We start from the raw sequence: 18475 nt of genomic DNA, 5'->3' as shown, positions 1-18475 counted from the left end.
CTAGAGAATTCCCTTGGTAGCAGGACCCAAAATGCAGTTCAGTATTATGAGAGAGACTGTTTTTTCTTTCTAGGTCTGCAGATAGTTAAACTGCAGCTGCCTAATGTTCGTGCGCAGGGAAACAGTCTAGTGTGCAGAAGATACGCTCCTTGAGTTACTGCTTTGATCATTGGAGCTGTGGTGAAGCAGAGGCTTAAGAGCTGGGTTTATTTGCCACTGCAAAGGCATGTAGTCTTGGACTTGAATGTCTGATGTGGATTCAGAGAAACTTCCTTTAGCACACGTGTGTGTTTTTAATAAGCATGTTGTGTTAAAAAGACCAAACCTTAACTCTCGTAGAGAAGGTATTCCTGCCAACTAATGCAGAACCGTGGATTTCTCTGGGCCTTCACTAACTTTTCCTTTGCTCCTAGTTGAATGTGAATTTCCCACCACTTAAAGCTGTTCCTTTACTTTATCTCTTATTCCTACAGGTTAGTACAAGATGCAACACAAAACAGAAACCAGGGAAATGAACTGCTTGGCCTCAAAATAGACTGAGGCATCTGACTTTTTGTTACTTTTGGTATCTCCTTTCCCATTCATCCTGACACCTTCTTGTTTTTGTTGAACTTCTCAGCCTCACTCAAAAGGGATGAAGTTCCTTTTAATCATGCCCTAAGAGATGCAGTGGCTACCTGTAACAGTGTTGGCACATCAGCACCAACAATGAAGGAAACAAGAAAGGAGATCTCGTGAGACAAGTAACAAAATAAGACAAAGAACCACTGACAGTCTAAAGCTTTGCATAAGACCAGTTGAGCCCAGGGGACAGGAGGGAAAACTAACATGTAGGGAGAAGAACACCGTGTTTATTCTCATAATTTCTGTGTGTTTAAAAAGTGTGGCTGAGCTCAATAGGCAACTTTCTAGTACCTGACCAAGAGGTAGTTCCACTGTGTTAAATGGAAAATCTGCAGTAATGAAAAAGGAGGAAACCGAAAGGGTAAGGTTGAAGGAGGGAGACTTCAAGGAGCAAGACACTTGGAAATGGGATCATAAAAGGAACGATTACTGTATACATGGGTTTGAAGATACAGGTTGATGCAAGTGCCTTGAGAAGAGCAGACAGGCCTTCTGTAAGAGTCTGCTTTAAAAGGAGTATCTCAAGCCTGAATCTCTAAAATGGGAATACATTCACAGTATATCACTTCATAGCTTACAAACTTCATCTCAAAGTAGAAGCCAAACCCAACCTGAAACTGCCCAATTCTGAGACAATCCATAATTTCTCCCACAGTTGTGTCCTGTGCCTTGCTATCTGGATTAACTGGTTTAAAACGCTGTTTAAGTCAGCTGTACTCTGGGTGGATACCTGTTATCTTACCGCTTCCCTTCTGGGAAAAGGAATTGAGCATGTTTCCTGTCGTCTTGTCCCCAAGTCTCTCTCCTGTGTTGTGTTATGTTTTCCCAACACACTATAATCAGTTCCATCCTTCTTAGCCCCCTTTTGATAGCTTCAACACCTCTTTTTGTTGCCGAGCCCCTGCTCCCAGCCTCTCCATTCATCCGAGGAAAAAGCCCCTCTTTGTGCTGCTGAGAAGCCACGGATGATACCTCTGCAGTTGGGGTCCATTTTTCTCTGGCAAATCTGACCTTGCAAATTGAGTATTCCTCATAGAGGTGGGAAGGCTTCAAGTACATTCAAGGCTGCTGTTCCCATCAGGTTTTTCCTTTCAGTTGACCTTCTTCAGGCCTTTAATGGTATAACAGCTGCCTCTTGGGTCGCTTTTTAGGTTTCCTTCCCCTCCTGGTTGCTTTAGTGTGTTGGCTTGTGAAGTTTTTCATGGGGAGTAGAATTTGTCCTGCTTTGAATAAGTAGTTCCAAAGCTGCTAGGCTATTTTATTATTTATATAGGGCAATAAAAAAGATCGATATTATTACCATGTATGTAACAGTGCAACTTAAGCTTTTCTTTGGCTTTCTCAGCGTGGTAAGTCTTTTATACAGCAGTATGACAGAGCCTGTGCTTTTGTGCAGTTATGAGCACATTTTCTTTGGATAATAAATAATAACACCAGCCTTTGAACTCAAAACATAAAACATAAATGTAAAAATTTTGTAAAGGTATAACTGTGGCAGAGTCACAGCTCATTCTAATGTTAGATTATAAACGTAGTCATTTCAAGTTGTTGATTTGTCCATGTGGAGTAAATTTTATCAGTCCTGTTCTACTGAAGGTGATTACTTCTAGCAAACCCTGAAAATGTTCTTTATCTTCTTGTTCTGTGAAGAAACCCTGGTGAAAGCTAAATAATTAAGCTCATGATTGAAAACCTGGTTAGTATGATTGCGAAATCGCTCATCCACCAGATTAATAACTGAGATTAACTTTTTGCCCAGGCTATCTAAGTTTCTTTGTGTGAAGGATAATGGGAACCACAGGAGTTGTACTGCTGAGAATGACATGTCTGATTTGAAACCTGATAGTTGAAATAATTAATTGGTAACTAGACAGCTGTTTAACCCAAGGGCAAGTTCTGATGTCAGAAACTTTCTGGTTTTGCTTAAGCTCTTAAGGGCTGTAAATATTCCATTCTTGAGCAAATTAATAGGTGTTGCATACCTAGCTCTAGCATCTTGGGCTTCTGATCATAACTTCCATTTCTTCTCATTATACAAAGACTCCCCAACATAGGAAGGCGGGAGGGGAAAAACTGCAGGTTTTCTCTTTTTTTTTTTTTTTTGTTTTGTTTTTAAATTTTCAGTGGGTCACGTTAAGCTTTTGTGCTTTGGGTAGGAGTAAAAGAACTGCATGCTATTTTACAGTGGCTCCTTAGGGAGAGCAGCGCACAGTGGGTGAGGATGTCCTCAGTTGTCTTAGATGACCATGGCCAGCTGGTGAATAGCTGCCCTCTAATATCTCTAAGTGATAGTTATTTGCACACAAAATTGTGCAGATGCTCTTCTGAGGCTGACACACTGGACTATGAGGCACTGAATTGAGCACCTGATTAATGTTGTCTTTTCTTGTGGTTTGTTTTTTTTCTTTTTTTCTCTGTTGCCTTCCTTCCTCCTTTTCCCGCTTAACCCAGAAAAACTGATTGAGGGACTCAAATCTCCTGAGACTGCGCTTCTGCTCCCTGATATCCTGCCTCTCGCTGACCCCTTCGGTAGCACGTCAGATGCTGTGAATGGTAAAAATAAACTTAGGGCGCCTCCTCCCCTCTGTCTTACATGGCATGTCTTGTCCCGCATGATAACTCTGCGTGTTTACCCCCACTGGGCTCTCAAAACAGCCGCTGACGTTGGTGAAACACAATGTGATAGGAAGTTATGGATTATGCTGAGACAGATCTGCCTTTTCCCCATGAGACTAGCATCTGAACAGCGAAGACTTGGTATTTGCATTTAAAATCTAGGCTTACCGATTTGGCACAATAACATGGCATGATTGTGGCTTGTGTGTTCTTCTGGTCGTGGTAGAAGAAAGTTAACTGTTGACTGAAGGAGAAGGTGCAAAAAAATCCCTCCATTTCTGCTAAAGAGTTTGTGTGTAACCATGGCCCAGGCACTGAGCCTGCCTGTCTGTCGACCCTCAGCAGGATGAGGAGGACAGCATTGCCTTTGACCTGGGGCATAGGCTGAGAATAAACGTGCTAGGCTGTGATGAGCTCAGATGCAACAGGCTCCAGGCAGTATAAAGATTTTGGATTGTTGCAGAATCATACGTTGATCTACTTGCCAAATGTGCTAAAGACTAATAATTGCAGGCTGCCGCTAGTTGCAATCGGCTGCTTTTGTGATTTTTGGGTCCCAGGCAGGGTCTCCGGGTAGCTGGTTGCAACCTTGTAGCTTTGAATAGAAGGGTAGGAAATGAGTCACCTTAATAGCAAGACTTTTTCTCTCCCTTTTGCGATTTCTGGCAGTTGTCTGAATACTCTTAGATAATGATCCTGCAAATCTGAGACACACACTGCTATGCAAACAAAAATATTCATTAATATCTCTTAGGTTGACCAACGAGACCATTTCTGGTCCTAGCATTTGAGTGGATCCTTGTTCTTTAATTTAACTTCTTGGTCATTACCTTGATGTTGGTCCTTGAAGAAGAGACCCAGACAAGCATTATACCTGGCTGGTATGACCGTGACAGTTATCTTCCACGTCTCTCCCCCTCCCCTTTATGGTTTCTATAAAACCAAATCTTTCTATCCAGCCTTTGTAAACATCTCCTTTTGTATCCCCATAATGGACATCAACAGTAGACGATACTGGGGACTGGTGTTTTCAATAAGATGTTGAATTCCAAAACTTGATCACCTCTTTGCTCCACTGGGCACTCAAAATGGGAAAAAAAAGATCCCATGTCCTGGCTTTTTACAAGCTTAACTGGGAATATGCGAAGGGCTCCACAGTAGGTGTTGTAATGATCTGTTACTTCTGATGCAAGGGGACTCCTTAAAGGTCAGTGTTCGCCTTTTGCTGGAAAAGGATCTTGCAAAAGATTGTAGTTATTTGCCCAGCCCCAGGCCTTCTGCTTGGCTGCAGGGCAGGCATTATTAACCTCCCATTCCACCCCCTGGATATTTCAAATTGGGCTCGCACAAATTAAAATAAATAAATAAAACACAGAAAAACTCAAACCCAACAAACACTAATGTGTTACACTCTTCTCTTGTGACTAAATTAACACCAATCTAACTTCAGCCTCTTCTTGTGGCCGGCATAGCTGATGTATTAAAGGGTCACTAAAGGATTCAGACAACTGCCGCCTTGGTTCCTACTTATGCTGTGTCTTGCAAACTAACTTCTGCCTTCTTCTCTGCTCTGCTATTTCGCACATTTGGAAAGGAAAACCTGACGTAGCTGTTGAGAGTCTCATACCGGGCCTCGAGGCTCCATTGCCCCAACGCCTTGTGTCACAGACTGAGTCAGTTGCCTCCAACAGAACAGGTTGGTGAGGCAGGAGAGTGCTGGGGGGGGGGGCAGGGATGCATCGTACCGGTGTGGGCCGTGTAAATCAGAAAGCGCTGTCCGCTTGAACGTAAGCATCTCTTCTCTCGACGCTTTTCCCACCAGTGTAAGTTAGGCTTGCTTGTGTGTCTTGTAAGTGGATGCTGCATGGTTCCTTGAAGGTCAGTGTTACTTGTCTCCTTGTGAAGAACAATACAGTATTCCTTAAGCCCACCGTTACAGATCTGTAGGTGCCAGAGTATTGCTCTGATGGAGTGTCTTTGAAATCTGGAGCAGTCACTGATTTTTGTCTGTTCCATTGGGGTGTGGTAGTAAGCAATTCATGTCCCTTTCTTACTATGAAGGCCTTGATCTGGCCACTTTCGCAGTAGATGACTCGACATCTTTTCAGAGGTGTCTTGTGAAATAGCCAGTGCACTTAGTTTTGCCAGAGTCCCTGCAACTCTCTTTCCCTCCCCACGCTCCCCTGCACTCCCACTGCTTTAACCTGTCACTTGTGTGGGATTTCATTGTTGTATACTCTGCTTTAGAGGGCAAATAGCCCCAGAGGATGTGTTATATGTTGCAGAGCAGTAAGAAATGTTTTCCATTACAAAAAATGGTAGCTTTTGTGCTGGCTTCGCATCAAAGCTCTGTTTGTACGCTAAGCGGACGGGAATGGGAATGTGAGAATATGAGCTTAACAGTGTTTGTGTCCTGTTTAATGCTACCTTGCGGCCTTTGGATGTTAACCTGGATTCAGACTCTCTCACTGGGGAAGACTCTCTGCTTGACTGTTCTCTGCTTTCTAACCCCGCTGCTGACCTCTTGGATGAGTTTGCTCCCGTAGCTTTCGCAGCTCAACCTCACAAAGGTAAACTGTCCCTTTGTCTCTAACACCTAATCAGTCCTGGGACTCGGTCTTTAGCTACTGTGAAGTGAAGCTGATACTGGTTTACACAAGAGATGCTCTCACCTGTGTTCTAGTGGTGTGTTTGTTCCCCCCCCCCCAAGCCATTGTTTTGTTTTCTTCCCAAGCTGGTGAAACTTGGAATGCACATTGAAGTACTAAGGGAAGAATATAGATAAAAGTATTCAGCTTGACTGTAAAGACAAGGTTTGTCAAGACAGGTGGCATCTTCCATGAAACAGGGATACAGCAGAAGGGATACAGTAGGCTTAAAGGGTAGGCTTTTGTATGCAACCCTTCAGGTTTGCAAGTGAATGCAAATCTGGTTTTGCTTTTTGCACATGGGATTTAAGACCTGCTTTTATGCTGCGTGATTAATTCTGGAAGGGAGCCTGATATTCATCTAGACTGGTGTGTCAGGTTTTTGAAACAAAAGGAATTTTTTTTGGTTTATCAGGGTTAGCATCCATAGCACGTAACTGAGCTCTTTCAGATCTGGAGAATTTTTCCTTTTCAGAGGTTATCAGGAGTAGGTTCTTGAGTCAAACTGCAGTGTCACAGCAAATATGAATGAAAGTCTGAGTGCAATATCCAACTGAAAAATGGAAGAGTTTCACAGTAACACAAAAAAGCGGAGCTGCAGAAGAGAAGTAGACCATGTGCGGTAATTCCTAAGAGCTGCAGATCAGCCCTTGCAGTACATCAGTATTTGAGCTTGAGTGGAATTGTGGAAATACTGTGCCGTGATCAGAGTTCTGTTCTCTTTCCACTAACAAGCAAGAGTAGAGGACCCTGGGAAGCTGGGTCCTAACTCAGATGGCTTTTTTTTGCCAAGCGGCAGAGCATCCATCTGAAATCTGGGCCCTCTCCATGCAGTGTGACTGGAGCAGTGGCACTGGAATAGTTTGAAGAGCTATCAGCTGGAGCGCGACTTGCACGGTGAGCTTTTCCTGCTCTGTTGTGGCACGTCCCTATTACGGGCTAAAGCAGTTGTGAACAGCGCATGTGTCCCTTGGGGACAATGCCAAATGTTAGCGGATGACTCTCACATAAGCCAAGCTTGTAGTGAATATTGGGTAATACACATCCACCTGGGTGGGAGGGAAGACCAGGACTCCTGTGCTAATTATTGCCTGGAAAAGAAAGGCCCAGAGCACAAATGCTAACTACTGGGTGCCCCTTGATGATGGGTTTTGCTTAGCTCATTTGGTGAGTATCCCTATAGCAACAGAAAATGATCTGTCCTCAGAGGAATTGCTGTAAAAACAGTCTGTAATCAATTTTTACACTTGATGGCACTTCAAAATGAGTTTGTGTTTTTCACAGAGCTTTTGGGTTTAAACAAGCAGTTGTTCTAATTGCTCATTGCTATAATACACTTCCATGCCACTTTATTTTGAGTAAATGGCTTGAAATGTATGTCGAGCAGTTATTACTCCATGTCCAGAACATAGCAAAGCCAAATCATTGTTGGTGTGACTTAATGAGAAAATGAATTAACAGATTTCTGCATGACTTCTCCCAGGCTGCCCTGCTGTTCCTTCTGGGATGAGAAAGGCTCACATTTGATGAGGAAAGCGAGACTTCTATTAGCGGGGGGGGCCAAAATATTAAAATCTTCCAAAACTCATTTGTGGCTTCTTTCCAAACCCTGCTTTTATAGCTCTGGGTGTAGTCATTAACTGTACATCTGTCTTAATCTTTTTTTGTTTGCTTTGTTTATCCAGTCCTGGCTTTGGTGATGTAAAGCACCTGTGGGGCAGATGCTGCTGTCCATGGGTATAATCAAGCCCGTGGAACTGCAACGCTGCAAGTTATCAGTGGGACCGGGAGGACTTGAAAAAGCAGCCATGGTCTGGGCATGGATTGATGCTCCAGTCATGCCATATCATCCTTTCCTTTGTGCTTTACTAGGCTGTTTTCTGGCCTCCAAATTTTTTGCTTTGCCTTCAGGATTCCTTAATTTGCGTTTGCTGAATACAGCACTGAGCTGCGTGTATGTGAGAGGGGAGTATTTTTCTACTTACGGTGCTACATAGTCACTAAGGCGAGCTCAAGCACTTTTGAAGTTTTGCCCAAATAGAGACGCTTGCCAGCCTTTCCCTCTCCTTAGGAAAGATCATAGAATCATTAAGGTTGGAAAAGACCTCTAAGATCGTCGAGTCCAACCGTCGACCCAACACCACCACCCACTAAACCATGTCCCTAAGCGCCTCATCTACGCGTCTTTTAAATACCTCCAGGGATGGGGACTCCACCACTTCCCTGGGCAGCCTGTTCCAATGTTTAACCACTCTTTCAGTAAAGAAGTTTTTCCTCACATCCAATCTAAACCTCCCCTGGCGCAACTTGAGGCCGTTTCCTCTTGTCCTATCGCTTCTTCCTTGGGAGAAGAGACCGACCCCCCCCTCGCTACAACCTCCTTTCAGGGGGTTGTAGAGAGCGATGAGGTCTCCCCTCAGCCTCCTCTTCTCCAGGCTGAACAACCCCAGTTCCCTCAGCCGCTCCTCATCAGACTTGTTCTCCAGACCCCTCACCAGCCTCGTTGCCCTTCTCTGGACACGCTCCAGCCCCTCGACGTCCTTCTTGGAGTGAGGGGCCCAAAACTGAACACAGTACTCGAGGTGCGGCCTCACCAGGGCCGAGTACAGGGGCACGATCGCTTCCCTACTCCTGCTGGCCACACTATTTCTGATACAGGCCAGGATGCCCTTGGCCTTCTTGGCCGCCTGGGCACACTGCCGGCTCATGTTCAGCCGGCTGTCGACCAGCACCCCCAGGTCCTTTTCCGCCAGGCAGCTTTCCAGCCACTCTTCCCCAAGCCTGTAGCGCTGCATGGGGTTGTTGTGGCCAAAATGCAGGACCCAAGATAGTCCATAATCAAACAGTGCTCCTTCAGTAGCTTCTTGTACAGCAAACTCCAGAGCTGTGAGCAATTGTATGTATAAATGAAGTGAAATGGAAATAGGATGCTTGCAAAGGCTCCCAGGTAGGTTGAGAAGAGCCACAAATAAATAACTCCAGAGACAGAGTGATGACAAGATGAGACTGTCCGTTAAGATGAAACGTCTTTGTGTTTTTTGACACTTTACAGGCTAGTCTCCTATAAAATTTGTGGGGTTTTTTCTGGGTCTAATCCTCCGGAGGACAATGTATTTCCACAAGTGGCTTCTTGCATCATCTCACCCAAAACCTGTTAGTGTATTTGTCAGCTTTAGGTAAAAAGCTTTTATTCTTGATGGGAGTCAAACAGGAATGTTCCTGTTCCTTGGAAACCATCGACTTGTACATGTCCTTGCTAGGCTTTCAGAAATATTTCAGGTAGTAATTGAGAACCAGACTTTGGAAGGTATTTTAGGTATCTAAAGTAACAAGTAGTGATGCACAGCGAGAGTGCGAAAGTCCCTAAAGGTATGTAATTGCCTGATAAGGCAGATAAATGTCTCATCTGCTGTGGAGATTGTTGAAAGTGCCTCCCACCAAGTGTCTAACTGCAGTTGACATGGCTTGAAATCAATGGAATTATGTGCCAGAACTGCTCTAGGGGCCTTTTAAAAAAAAAACAAAACTCTCTCAGTATCTAGTTACGTCTTCAGGCATTTAAACTGCTTGGAAATCTGACTTCATATTGCGCTTCTTGTTTTATCACTGTAGGTGAAAGCTCAGGGGTTTTGTCTCACGTAGATGACTGGAATTTCTTCTGTGTTGTTGGTTTGTTTTTTTTTTTTTCCCCAGCCTTTTCTTCTCCCTGTGCATGAGAGCTGGTAACTGGAGAGCCAGATTGCTCTCTCAAACTGTACTAATATCTGACAGCCACTGGATGATGACAAAGAATACCTTCAATCCTTGGGAGCTTAAGCCCTGGGCTTTTACCACAGCTTTGAACTATGCCAATTGTTAAGCCTTCAGATTGGCCAAATTTTATTTTGGTTCTCATGACTTGGCTTGCTTTTTGTTTTGTTTTGTTTTTTTCACCTCCACTTTTGTATTTAATTGTGTCTCTTACTTCTTACCTTCTTTACCAAAGACTTACCAATTTTATTTCACCTCTTAAACAAAACTCCTGCTTCTAAACCCTGTCTCTGAAAGCATAAAGATGTTCTAACACTTTTTAGGAATTCTAACCAGCCTTCTCTGCTATCTTTGCTTCTTTACCTGTTTCTCCTTTATGCTGCAGAAGATACTAACCTGATATCAGGCTTTGATGCTCCTGAGGGCTCTGAAAAAGTGACAGAAGATGAGTTTGACCCAATTCCAGTGTTGATATCCAAAAATTCACAAGGTAAGCCAGGATTCGGGGGTGAAAAAGGGAAGGAAAAAAGGAAAAGTTCTGGGGCAGTGGTGCTACAGCACATGTGAAGTAATTAAAATCGTAAACTGTAAGATACTGTCATTGTAGTATTTAGTGAGCTTAGTCTTTCTCTGATTTATATTGGCCTTGAAATTTCTCTAGATTCTCTTTGTGAGAAGATTGCATGTCCAAAAAGATAAGACGTGCAAGCATCTTTAGGCCCCATGAAGTAATTTCTACCAGTCTGCCAGGTAGGGCACACAAATACTTCTGTGGCTAAAGTGCAATGGAGAACTGCGTTCTCTGACATTCTTATTTACTGTTCAAGCCAATGGAAGGAGGTTCTTTGACTTTTAGGTGAACTTGGCATGAGCCACAAGAAAGGGAGATGATGATAATCCTTTATAACTCTGAAACTCCTGCTGAAAGTGAGTTTTTTCACTTCCGACTGATGTCTTTCAAAGGCGCTTGTGGGAACTGAGTGTGAGAAGTTTGGTACATGGTACCCACCTCCTTTGAAGAGCTTTGAGCAGTCAGAGTCCTTAGGACACAGACTGGAAAGTTTCTCCTTTTACAGCATTCCTGTCATCTAGATCACATTAACGTGGATCTTTGCAAACAGTTTCAGTCTTATGTAGGGCTAAGTCTAAGAAGCAGCACTGTTTCCTTAAAAGAAATAATAGTGCTGCAATTTGTAGCTCCTGTAGGGACAGAAGTAGGCAGCGTTTTGCAGTCTGGTCAGTCAAATAGGTCTTCTCTCTGCAGTCATGCCATTGAAAGGTTTTGATTACAACTTTCAATATGCTAGCATAGGTTTAAAAACATACTCCAGGGCTCCCCTTTTTTTGGTTTTGTTTTGTTGGGTTTGGTTTTTTTTTTTAGTTTGATGGTAGAACTTTTTTGACTTCCTTAACTCCCATTTTTGTTTATAGCAGGAATGTGCTGTACACCTGCTCTGCATCTAATGCTAGCTTTCAAAGACTGACACTCATTAGAAAAAGTTCTCAGACACTAGAAACTCTGCTCCTGCTGAAAGTCAGAGAAGATTTCTACCAAAGTTGGGCCAAGATAGGCTACCTTGAATAGAGAGGAGCATCTTTCCTTCAGTATCAAAGCACCAATAATAAAGCCACACGATAGCTCAACTCTCCTTGAAGTAGCTGGCAACTCAAAGATGCTCTTAAAACAGCAACTAATTTTCAAGATTTAAAACTTTGAACAGTCATTTCTATAGGTGTGGGAGTTTTTGTAATTGTTTTATAGATCCTTTAGTAAGGACAGAATTCTGCAGCTCGGATGTAAAGCCTGGGAAAAAGAAATGGTTTGTAGAGATTTGTTGGCTGCTGTGATGTTTTTCCATGCAAGCCTAGCGAGCTAGGTTTGGGGGGTGGGGAGAGGGTGGAAGAGCAAGCAGGGGAATGTTGTTGCTATCGTGATGCAAGTAATGGGAAGAGCTTGAGCAAATTTTCTGTTTTGCTTTGACTTTTTGCTTGCTTGCTTGCTCTTGAACATCTGAAACTGTCGTGTGTGTGTGTCCTGTTCAATACTGAATTCCTATCTCTCACACTTTCAGGTGGGCATTCTAGAAACAACAGTGGAAGCTCTGAGTCCAGTCTTCCCAACATAGCCAGGTCTTTACTGCTGGTGGATCAGCTCATAGACCTGTAGCAGTGACACAGTAGCAGACGCAGTTTCTGTAACGTACCTAATCCTCTGTTTTCATTTCCAGAAGAGTTACCTTCAGTTGTGGTTATTTTGGGCTTTTTTTTTTCCCCCTCCTTAATTAAAAGAAAAAGAAATCTGCCAACAGGAGACAGTCACCCACCTTTCTCCCTGTCTTCCCATGCCCTGGGAAAGATTCTGTCTCAGTTCTCCAGGTAGTCCTCTCTAAAGCTGGTAAAAACCCGTTGTGGTTCCTTCTGCACCTGTCTTTGCTAGCCTATGTCTAAAGGGAGCACCGTCCTTAGCCGCCCTGCTGAGATGTACACATAGCACCATGGAAAGCCTAACTGTAAATGGATTAGATAATCGTAGCTGATGTATGATCCCTGCGTACAACAGACTCCTTTCTCCTTAGACTAGCGTGTGAACAACTGTGTTTCAATCTTTGCGTTTGTGTTTTTGGGTTTGTTTTTTGTTTTGTTCCTGTTTTCTGATGAATGGGCAGGAGGAAGGGGACAGGTGAAATCTGTAGGGACGCCCCTCTCCTGCAGAAGACAGGTTAGGAGAGCTGATGTTTCTAAATTGCCAGTATATGCTTCAGAGGAGGAGGAAGCACCGAATTCCTCTGAAGCAGTCTTGCCTAGTACCTCTGGTGATGGTGCAATGAAGAGAGTTTTCCGGACTGCCCCCAGCTAATGGTTTGCTGTTTAACAATCCTGCTTGTGAATGAACTGCGCTTCCTTGGGGGAGGGGAAAAAAAAAAGAAAAAAGAAAAAAAGAAAAGAAAAAAACAAAACAGATTGTTAAAGCTGCAAAAATGACCCTAAGTGAAATATAACAAGGTTTTGAACGAAATACATGTGAGTATGGCTGTGACTAGCATTTTGTTGACCTTTTTTGGATGAAAAGGGCATTGTGGCAGCAGCAGATGTATTTTCTGTGACTTCTTTTCTGTGTTTGAATGGAAAAAAAAGAAAATCCCCCCAACCTACTGTAAATTGTGTATGAAACAAATTGTCCTACGGTTGTTTGTCTATTTTTAATCCTGGTTTTAGTCAAGCATCTGGTATCTGTTCTGGGTTCCCCGTTTTCTCTTGTAACTGCATATAGTGCAAACCAGTTAAGTACGGAACCATTTGTTTCAGTAGACAAAGATTACTGTGGACTTTATTCCACTCTACAGTCTTTGTGGAACAAGCATGCACTTGGTTCAGATGGTTTGAAATAAGTGCTGCTACAACTTGATGGGTTTTACCTTTTTCTTTTTCCCTTCACATGCTTAGTTTGTCAACTAGCTGGATACGCTAAACTTGTTTTCATTGGCTTATGGTCATGAAGTCCGGAATTTCTATCTTGTATTTGAAAGCTCTTTCTGAACAGAAGGACTCTTCCTCTGTAGTGGAATAATTACTAGCTTACTGCTAACCTTGTGTATGTGTATGTAGCTGTATTAGTAAAAGTGCAGTTTCCCATGTGCGAAAGTATGAACGACTGAAATATGTATGTACTGACCTCTCGCTAAGAAGGAAAGAAATCAAAGTTCGTGACTACTCCTTTCCTATCTCCAGTCTCTCCGCTATTCCCCCACCCCAACACTTAGTTTAACAAATTCTGTAAATAGAAGTACCATCGATTGTGTCTGCTCTACATTACTCTTCTTTTAAAACCTACACTTAATAATAAAAGTATTGCTTAAGTGTGTTGTATCATTACATGTGTATACTGCACTTTCCAAGAGAAGCTTTACATGAGAACTATGGAAATGACCTTAGTAAAATTGTGGATAGAACTTTATTATTTTTTTGTTTTATATTCCTAAAGCACAGGCAAGCTGGACTGGAAAACATGAAGACGCTATAGATAGAAAGTTATTGTATAGTCAGATACTGAGATTATATGAAAAGAGAATGGATTTTAAAAAGTAACCATCTACTGTATATTAGAAACAAAGATTTCTGTGAATTAAAGTACTTTTAAAGAATGTTTAAGATTTTAAATCTAATGGCACTTGTTCAAGGGTTCTGGAAAAAATATAAATGCACTGGGTTGTTAATAATGCTATTAAATAAGCAGATGTGAATGTTTATTTTATTGCTTTTTCAAGTAGCTATTCATGGATCTGGGTGGGAAATACGATACAATGGAAGCATACATTTTTAGAGATGTCTATTATCTAGACCTTCATCAGAAAATACTCACCACTTATTTGCAAAATGAATGGAAAATGCAAGAGAGATGAAATGAGTGGATATTTGGGATTAATTTTAAGCTCTCCAAAAAATGTGACTGTCCTACAGGCATTAGGTTAGTGTTGGTATGCTGCTCAAAAGTTGAGGAGTTTGTGTGAAAGCTGCTGCTGTGAAGGAACAAACTGAACTTTCATCCAGTGTCCGCATGGGAGCAGTTTGGTACCCAGCATTCCCAAAATGGCGTAAGAATGATTCTCTCTTATAGCTATGGGTGGAGCCTTGTATGAAGCCATGGGAGATGTTTCTGTCCCCTTTTTAATGGTCATAGGTGGTGTTAAGTAACAGAATACAAACCTGCAGTCAGCAAAATCAGTGATTCTCCTCTCTGCCTGGTATGTGTTGTTCATTCACGTTGGGAGGACAGAGGAGCCTTTCTGCCCTAACAGGCTGGAGCCTGTAGTAGTGTTTTTGGCATGAACTATTTTGATGGATCCTCCTGATAGGATACTACAAATGCAACCACGGTACACGGAGCATTTTCCTTTCAAGTCACGGTTGTGCTTTGGATGCAAGAATAAACTCCGGTTTTGGGGTGGCAAGATGTTCAAAGGAATAGTTGGAACTTAGATGTTGGTTCTCGCTTACTCTGAGGGGGCTTGGGTTTTGAACTGCCCCTGCCTTTGGATATCTCCCCAGTTCATCTTTTAACCAGATAAGCACAAGTGTCGCACCCCCAATACAGAGATCAGCAAATTTGTATTGTATCTGACAATATCCACTGTGTTGGGAGCATCTGTCCCAAAACCAGAAGGTGCTGCAGCTTCCTGAATTCTGGCCGTCCAAGACTTCATGGGGTTCCTTGGGACTTGGCCAAGTATGAAGGACTTGGCCAGGGCTGCAGGCACCGTGCAACCTGCTGGAGAAGTCTGAGAGATGGGTGGAAGAATCTTAGCACTGGTGGCTTTGTGGCAGTTCTTCTGCATCCTCTAACGGCCCATTTACCCCAAGCAAATGGCAGCTTGAGTGAATCTGTGTAGAGCAAAATGATTTTTAGAGGGGGCTTCTTGTAAATGAACGATGATGGCATTCTTCAGCCTGAAAGCTCGCAGGATGTTGCCTCCAGTGACTTTCCAAAACCACCTTATTTAAAAATTGATTAAAAAAAAAAAAAAATTTGTTATTACAATGAAAGTTCAGATACGATTCAGACCAAAGACAGAGTTCAGCAAGTTTTGGGGTATCCAAGCAAACATAAAATGTGGAGCATGTGGGCCTCTGACTACAGAAAATGTCATCAAGCACATAGCGTGCTGCAGTAGCATCTGAAGCGTGTGCGTGTCCGTATGGAGTAAGTTATTTTCTTTTTAGCCAATACATTTTCTAGTTCAGGAACCCTCATAGGAATCCATCAGAGTTGGGAAGTAGCTGGCATGGATGTGGGGGAAGCGTGACTGTAACGTGGGGGAGTGCTCTGATGAATGAGGCTTATCGGTCAACTCAGTTACCAGTAATCTGGTGAGACTAGTTCCCGTGTCTTCTCTTTGCGGAGGTGTGTGGGCACTGCACATTCAAACTGCATCACTCCAGCAGGAAACCTAGACTTGGGGGGGGGTGGGAAAGGGTTTTCTTTGTATTTATTTTTTGTTCCTGTGTAGTCTATTTCTGTAACTGAAAGAAGCTGTGCTCTGGGGACAGCCGTGCCTACGCGCAGGAGCGCAGACTCCACGCACAGCATCAGATCTCATTGTTCCTTGGGAGGAAGGGTGGGTTGTTGGCTGGGGTTGTTTTAAGGACATTACTGATGTGTGAGACTTGCGCTGCTGCCCTGCACAGGAGGGAGTTTAACCCCTAGAAACTCGCCTTATGTTTTTCTGAGATGGTCACAGACTGCATCTTGGAAATGACTTGCATATGTAACGCTTGGCTTGTGCACAGTACAAATGAGGGGAAAACCAAGCAATGTTAGTCTCCAGTTGGTCAGTCTTGTCCGTAAACTGCTGGAATGTGGTGTGTGGGGGTTAGTGCCCTGTCTCACTTTGCGTGTTGCAAATGACTGTACAAGTGTGCCAAAACTAGAACATTAAATTGCTTATCTTCTGGAACCGAAGAACCCTAGATCTGCTCCCAGATCTGCCACTGTGCAGTGACTTTGGGCAGAAACGCTTAATTCTGCTGTCCAAATTGTTGCCCGGTGACATAGTAATGGTGATGCTGACCCTTGGCGTTCTGCTTTGGTACCTCCTCCCTGAAAGCACTGTAGTGCTTTTTAGGGGGTAGTTCTGTATTGTTTAATGATACTGCTTCGAGGAATCAGAATACAAGGAAAAACTCCACCGTTTCAAGAACGAAGGAATGAGAAGTCTTTTGACCCTTTTTAAATGCCAAACTATTAATCTTGCATAGTAGTAATCGTGCTGATTTTTAGATACCTGTTTCCACGTGTTGAGACCTTCCTGACTTTGGCTTGATGAAATCAAGAATGGGAATGCCTCTGTCTCCCCTGACTTTCTTGTTTTGGGCTCTGCTCCAGAAATGAGATCATCGTCTTGGTGACTGCTCTGCCTCCTTGCAGCCCCCTGTAAAAGGGAGAGTAAATCTTTTATAGCTTTCCTGTCAGTTACTTCAGTACTTTGCCACTTTTTTTGCACCATTTTCCTTAAAAGATGGGGAACTCCACGTGTCAGTGCTGTAACTCGGGGGTAGATGGTCTTTTCTTCAGGTTGCTATCTGAACACACGCAGAGTGTATTCCTAGAGTACCAAGTGATAAATGTTTTTATTACCAAGGTTCTCCCTGCAGAAAGGGAGACTCAGTATAGTTTAGGAATTGTTTCTTTAGTACGTATATCTGATCCTGGAATAAAAAATACACAAGTGTTGTACAGGGGTAGAGTGAAACCTTATCTATAAACTCAAGCTTCTGTAAAGACTTTGTGCTGTAAAGCTTGCAGCTGTTAGGAGTGTGCATGCGTTAAAACCTGAGCATTAATTGAAATTAAGGGGTGCTTCCCCATGAAGTAACACACAGAACTCAGGAGTCCGGAGGAGGAGGGGACAAAAGAGGCAGCTGCCCATTGACGGTGTCCATCTTGGCACAGGCAGATGTTAGGAAATGCTGCCTCTGCAAAAGAGGCATCTCTCTTTGCACGAGGGCTTGTGGGTGCTTTGTGCGTTGATTCAAGCAAACCATCTGCCTGTATCTTTTCAGGCCTCTTGCATAGTGTGCCCTTGGTGCGAATGGGAGCCAAGTCATCACAGAGAAGGGGCAGGGCTTCAAACAAAAAGGCACTGTCTTAGTTTCATGAGATCTGTCCTTTACCCTCGTGCTGTTACCAGCTCATGGAGTGACCTTTTCTCTCCTTGACTGTAACACAGAACAAAACTGCCATGCCTTTTCATGTGAAACAGTCCCTTGAGCACTTCAGTCTCGCTGGTCTCTGATCTCAGACCTGCCGAAGCATCCGTCGGCGCTGGCTAACTTAAATTCTCTGTCGTCCTAAAAGTTATGCAGCATGCGCCTCTGAAATGTTTGTCTGCCAAGCCTGTAGCTATGGCTGCTTATGGGAATGCGCTGACCTTGTCTCGTTAGCTCTAACCTGACCTTTACACAAAGGGGTTTGGGTTTTTTTTTGGTTTGATTGCACGCTTCAGTGTCTAACCATAGCTCAGACCTTTTCTAACGTACGAGATTAACAACTGTGAGAGGAGATGTCTAAGCCACTGTCTAGTTAGACATGCACCCAGATGTTAGCTAAAGTAAAATGCTGGCCTGATGTTGTCTTCCTTGTAGTGATGCTGCCATCGTTCCTTCTGGGACTGTCCCTTTGCTTTCTGCCAAAGGAAACAAACTGAGGGAACCCAAGAACATGGGAAAGAAAAGGTGCCTGAGATCAGTTACTGTGGGATGGTGTCTGGAAGCCAGGCCTTCCTCCTTCAGCGTCAGAAAAATAGAACATGGGCGTGTAGATGGTGCTCCTCTCTTGTCAGTAAATCCCCAAACTTCTTGGGTAACCCACTGCATTTTAATATCGCTGTGCCCATTTTTGTTGTTTTCAAATTGTCAGGGCCCTTCCCTTCTTGCTGTATTGCCTAACAGCTTTGAGTGAAACCGGCTCCTAACTGAAGGCCGGAACGAGCTCCTACCTAAGCATCGCTTCATTTTTTTCCTTCCCAGAGTAATTCACAAATCCTGTACCGGCCTTAGCAAGGGAGAAAACTGCTTCCAAGCATTTGGTGCCCTTCTCACTTACGATGGGCAGAGAGAGCAAGAAAGCATTGGAAAAAGTAGTTTTTCCAAAAATAGAGTGTTCTGCCTATCATACGGTGCCTCCAAGTTTAGAGACGCATGCTGCTCCTGTCCTAAGCAAACGGGCTTATATCCTGTCAGCCCTTCTCTTACTCTGTCCTAAATGTCACCGCTTACATGAACGTAGACACCTACTAACGCAAGTAACTCTTTAAAAAGAAAATTCTGATCAAATTACTTGT

At 43.3% G+C, this 18475-nt stretch overlaps 1 protein-coding gene across 14 annotated transcripts in view; it reads left to right on the top strand.

Annotated features, from left to right (window-relative positions):
• Nucleotides 1–18475, top strand: part of AAK1 (AP2 associated kinase 1) — an 86694-nt gene that overhangs the window by 60177 nt on the left and 8042 nt on the right. For 2 of the 14 annotated variants that reach the window (XM_076358954.1, XM_076358943.1), the window contains exons 18-22: nucleotides 3076–3177; nucleotides 4835–4936; nucleotides 5700–5810; nucleotides 10024–10128; nucleotides 11711–15129. The exons of 6 other annotated variants lie outside the window; for them this stretch is intronic. In XM_076358954.1, the coding sequence (XP_076215069.1) occupies nucleotides 3076–3177; nucleotides 4835–4936; nucleotides 5700–5810; nucleotides 10024–10128; nucleotides 11711–11805 (515 nt within the window). In that variant the 3' untranslated portion in view covers nucleotides 11806–15129. 6 more of the 14 variants (XM_076358948.1, XM_076358947.1, XM_076358946.1 and 3 more) reach the window with 5 other exon arrangements.

This window comes from Aptenodytes patagonicus, chromosome 24 (assembly GCF_965638725.1).
Source record: "Aptenodytes patagonicus chromosome 24, bAptPat1.pri.cur, whole genome shotgun sequence".
In the NCBI taxonomy this organism is placed as follows: Eukaryota; Metazoa; Chordata; class Aves; order Sphenisciformes; family Spheniscidae; genus Aptenodytes; species Aptenodytes patagonicus.
This window is presented reverse-complemented; position numbering and strand designations above follow the sequence as displayed.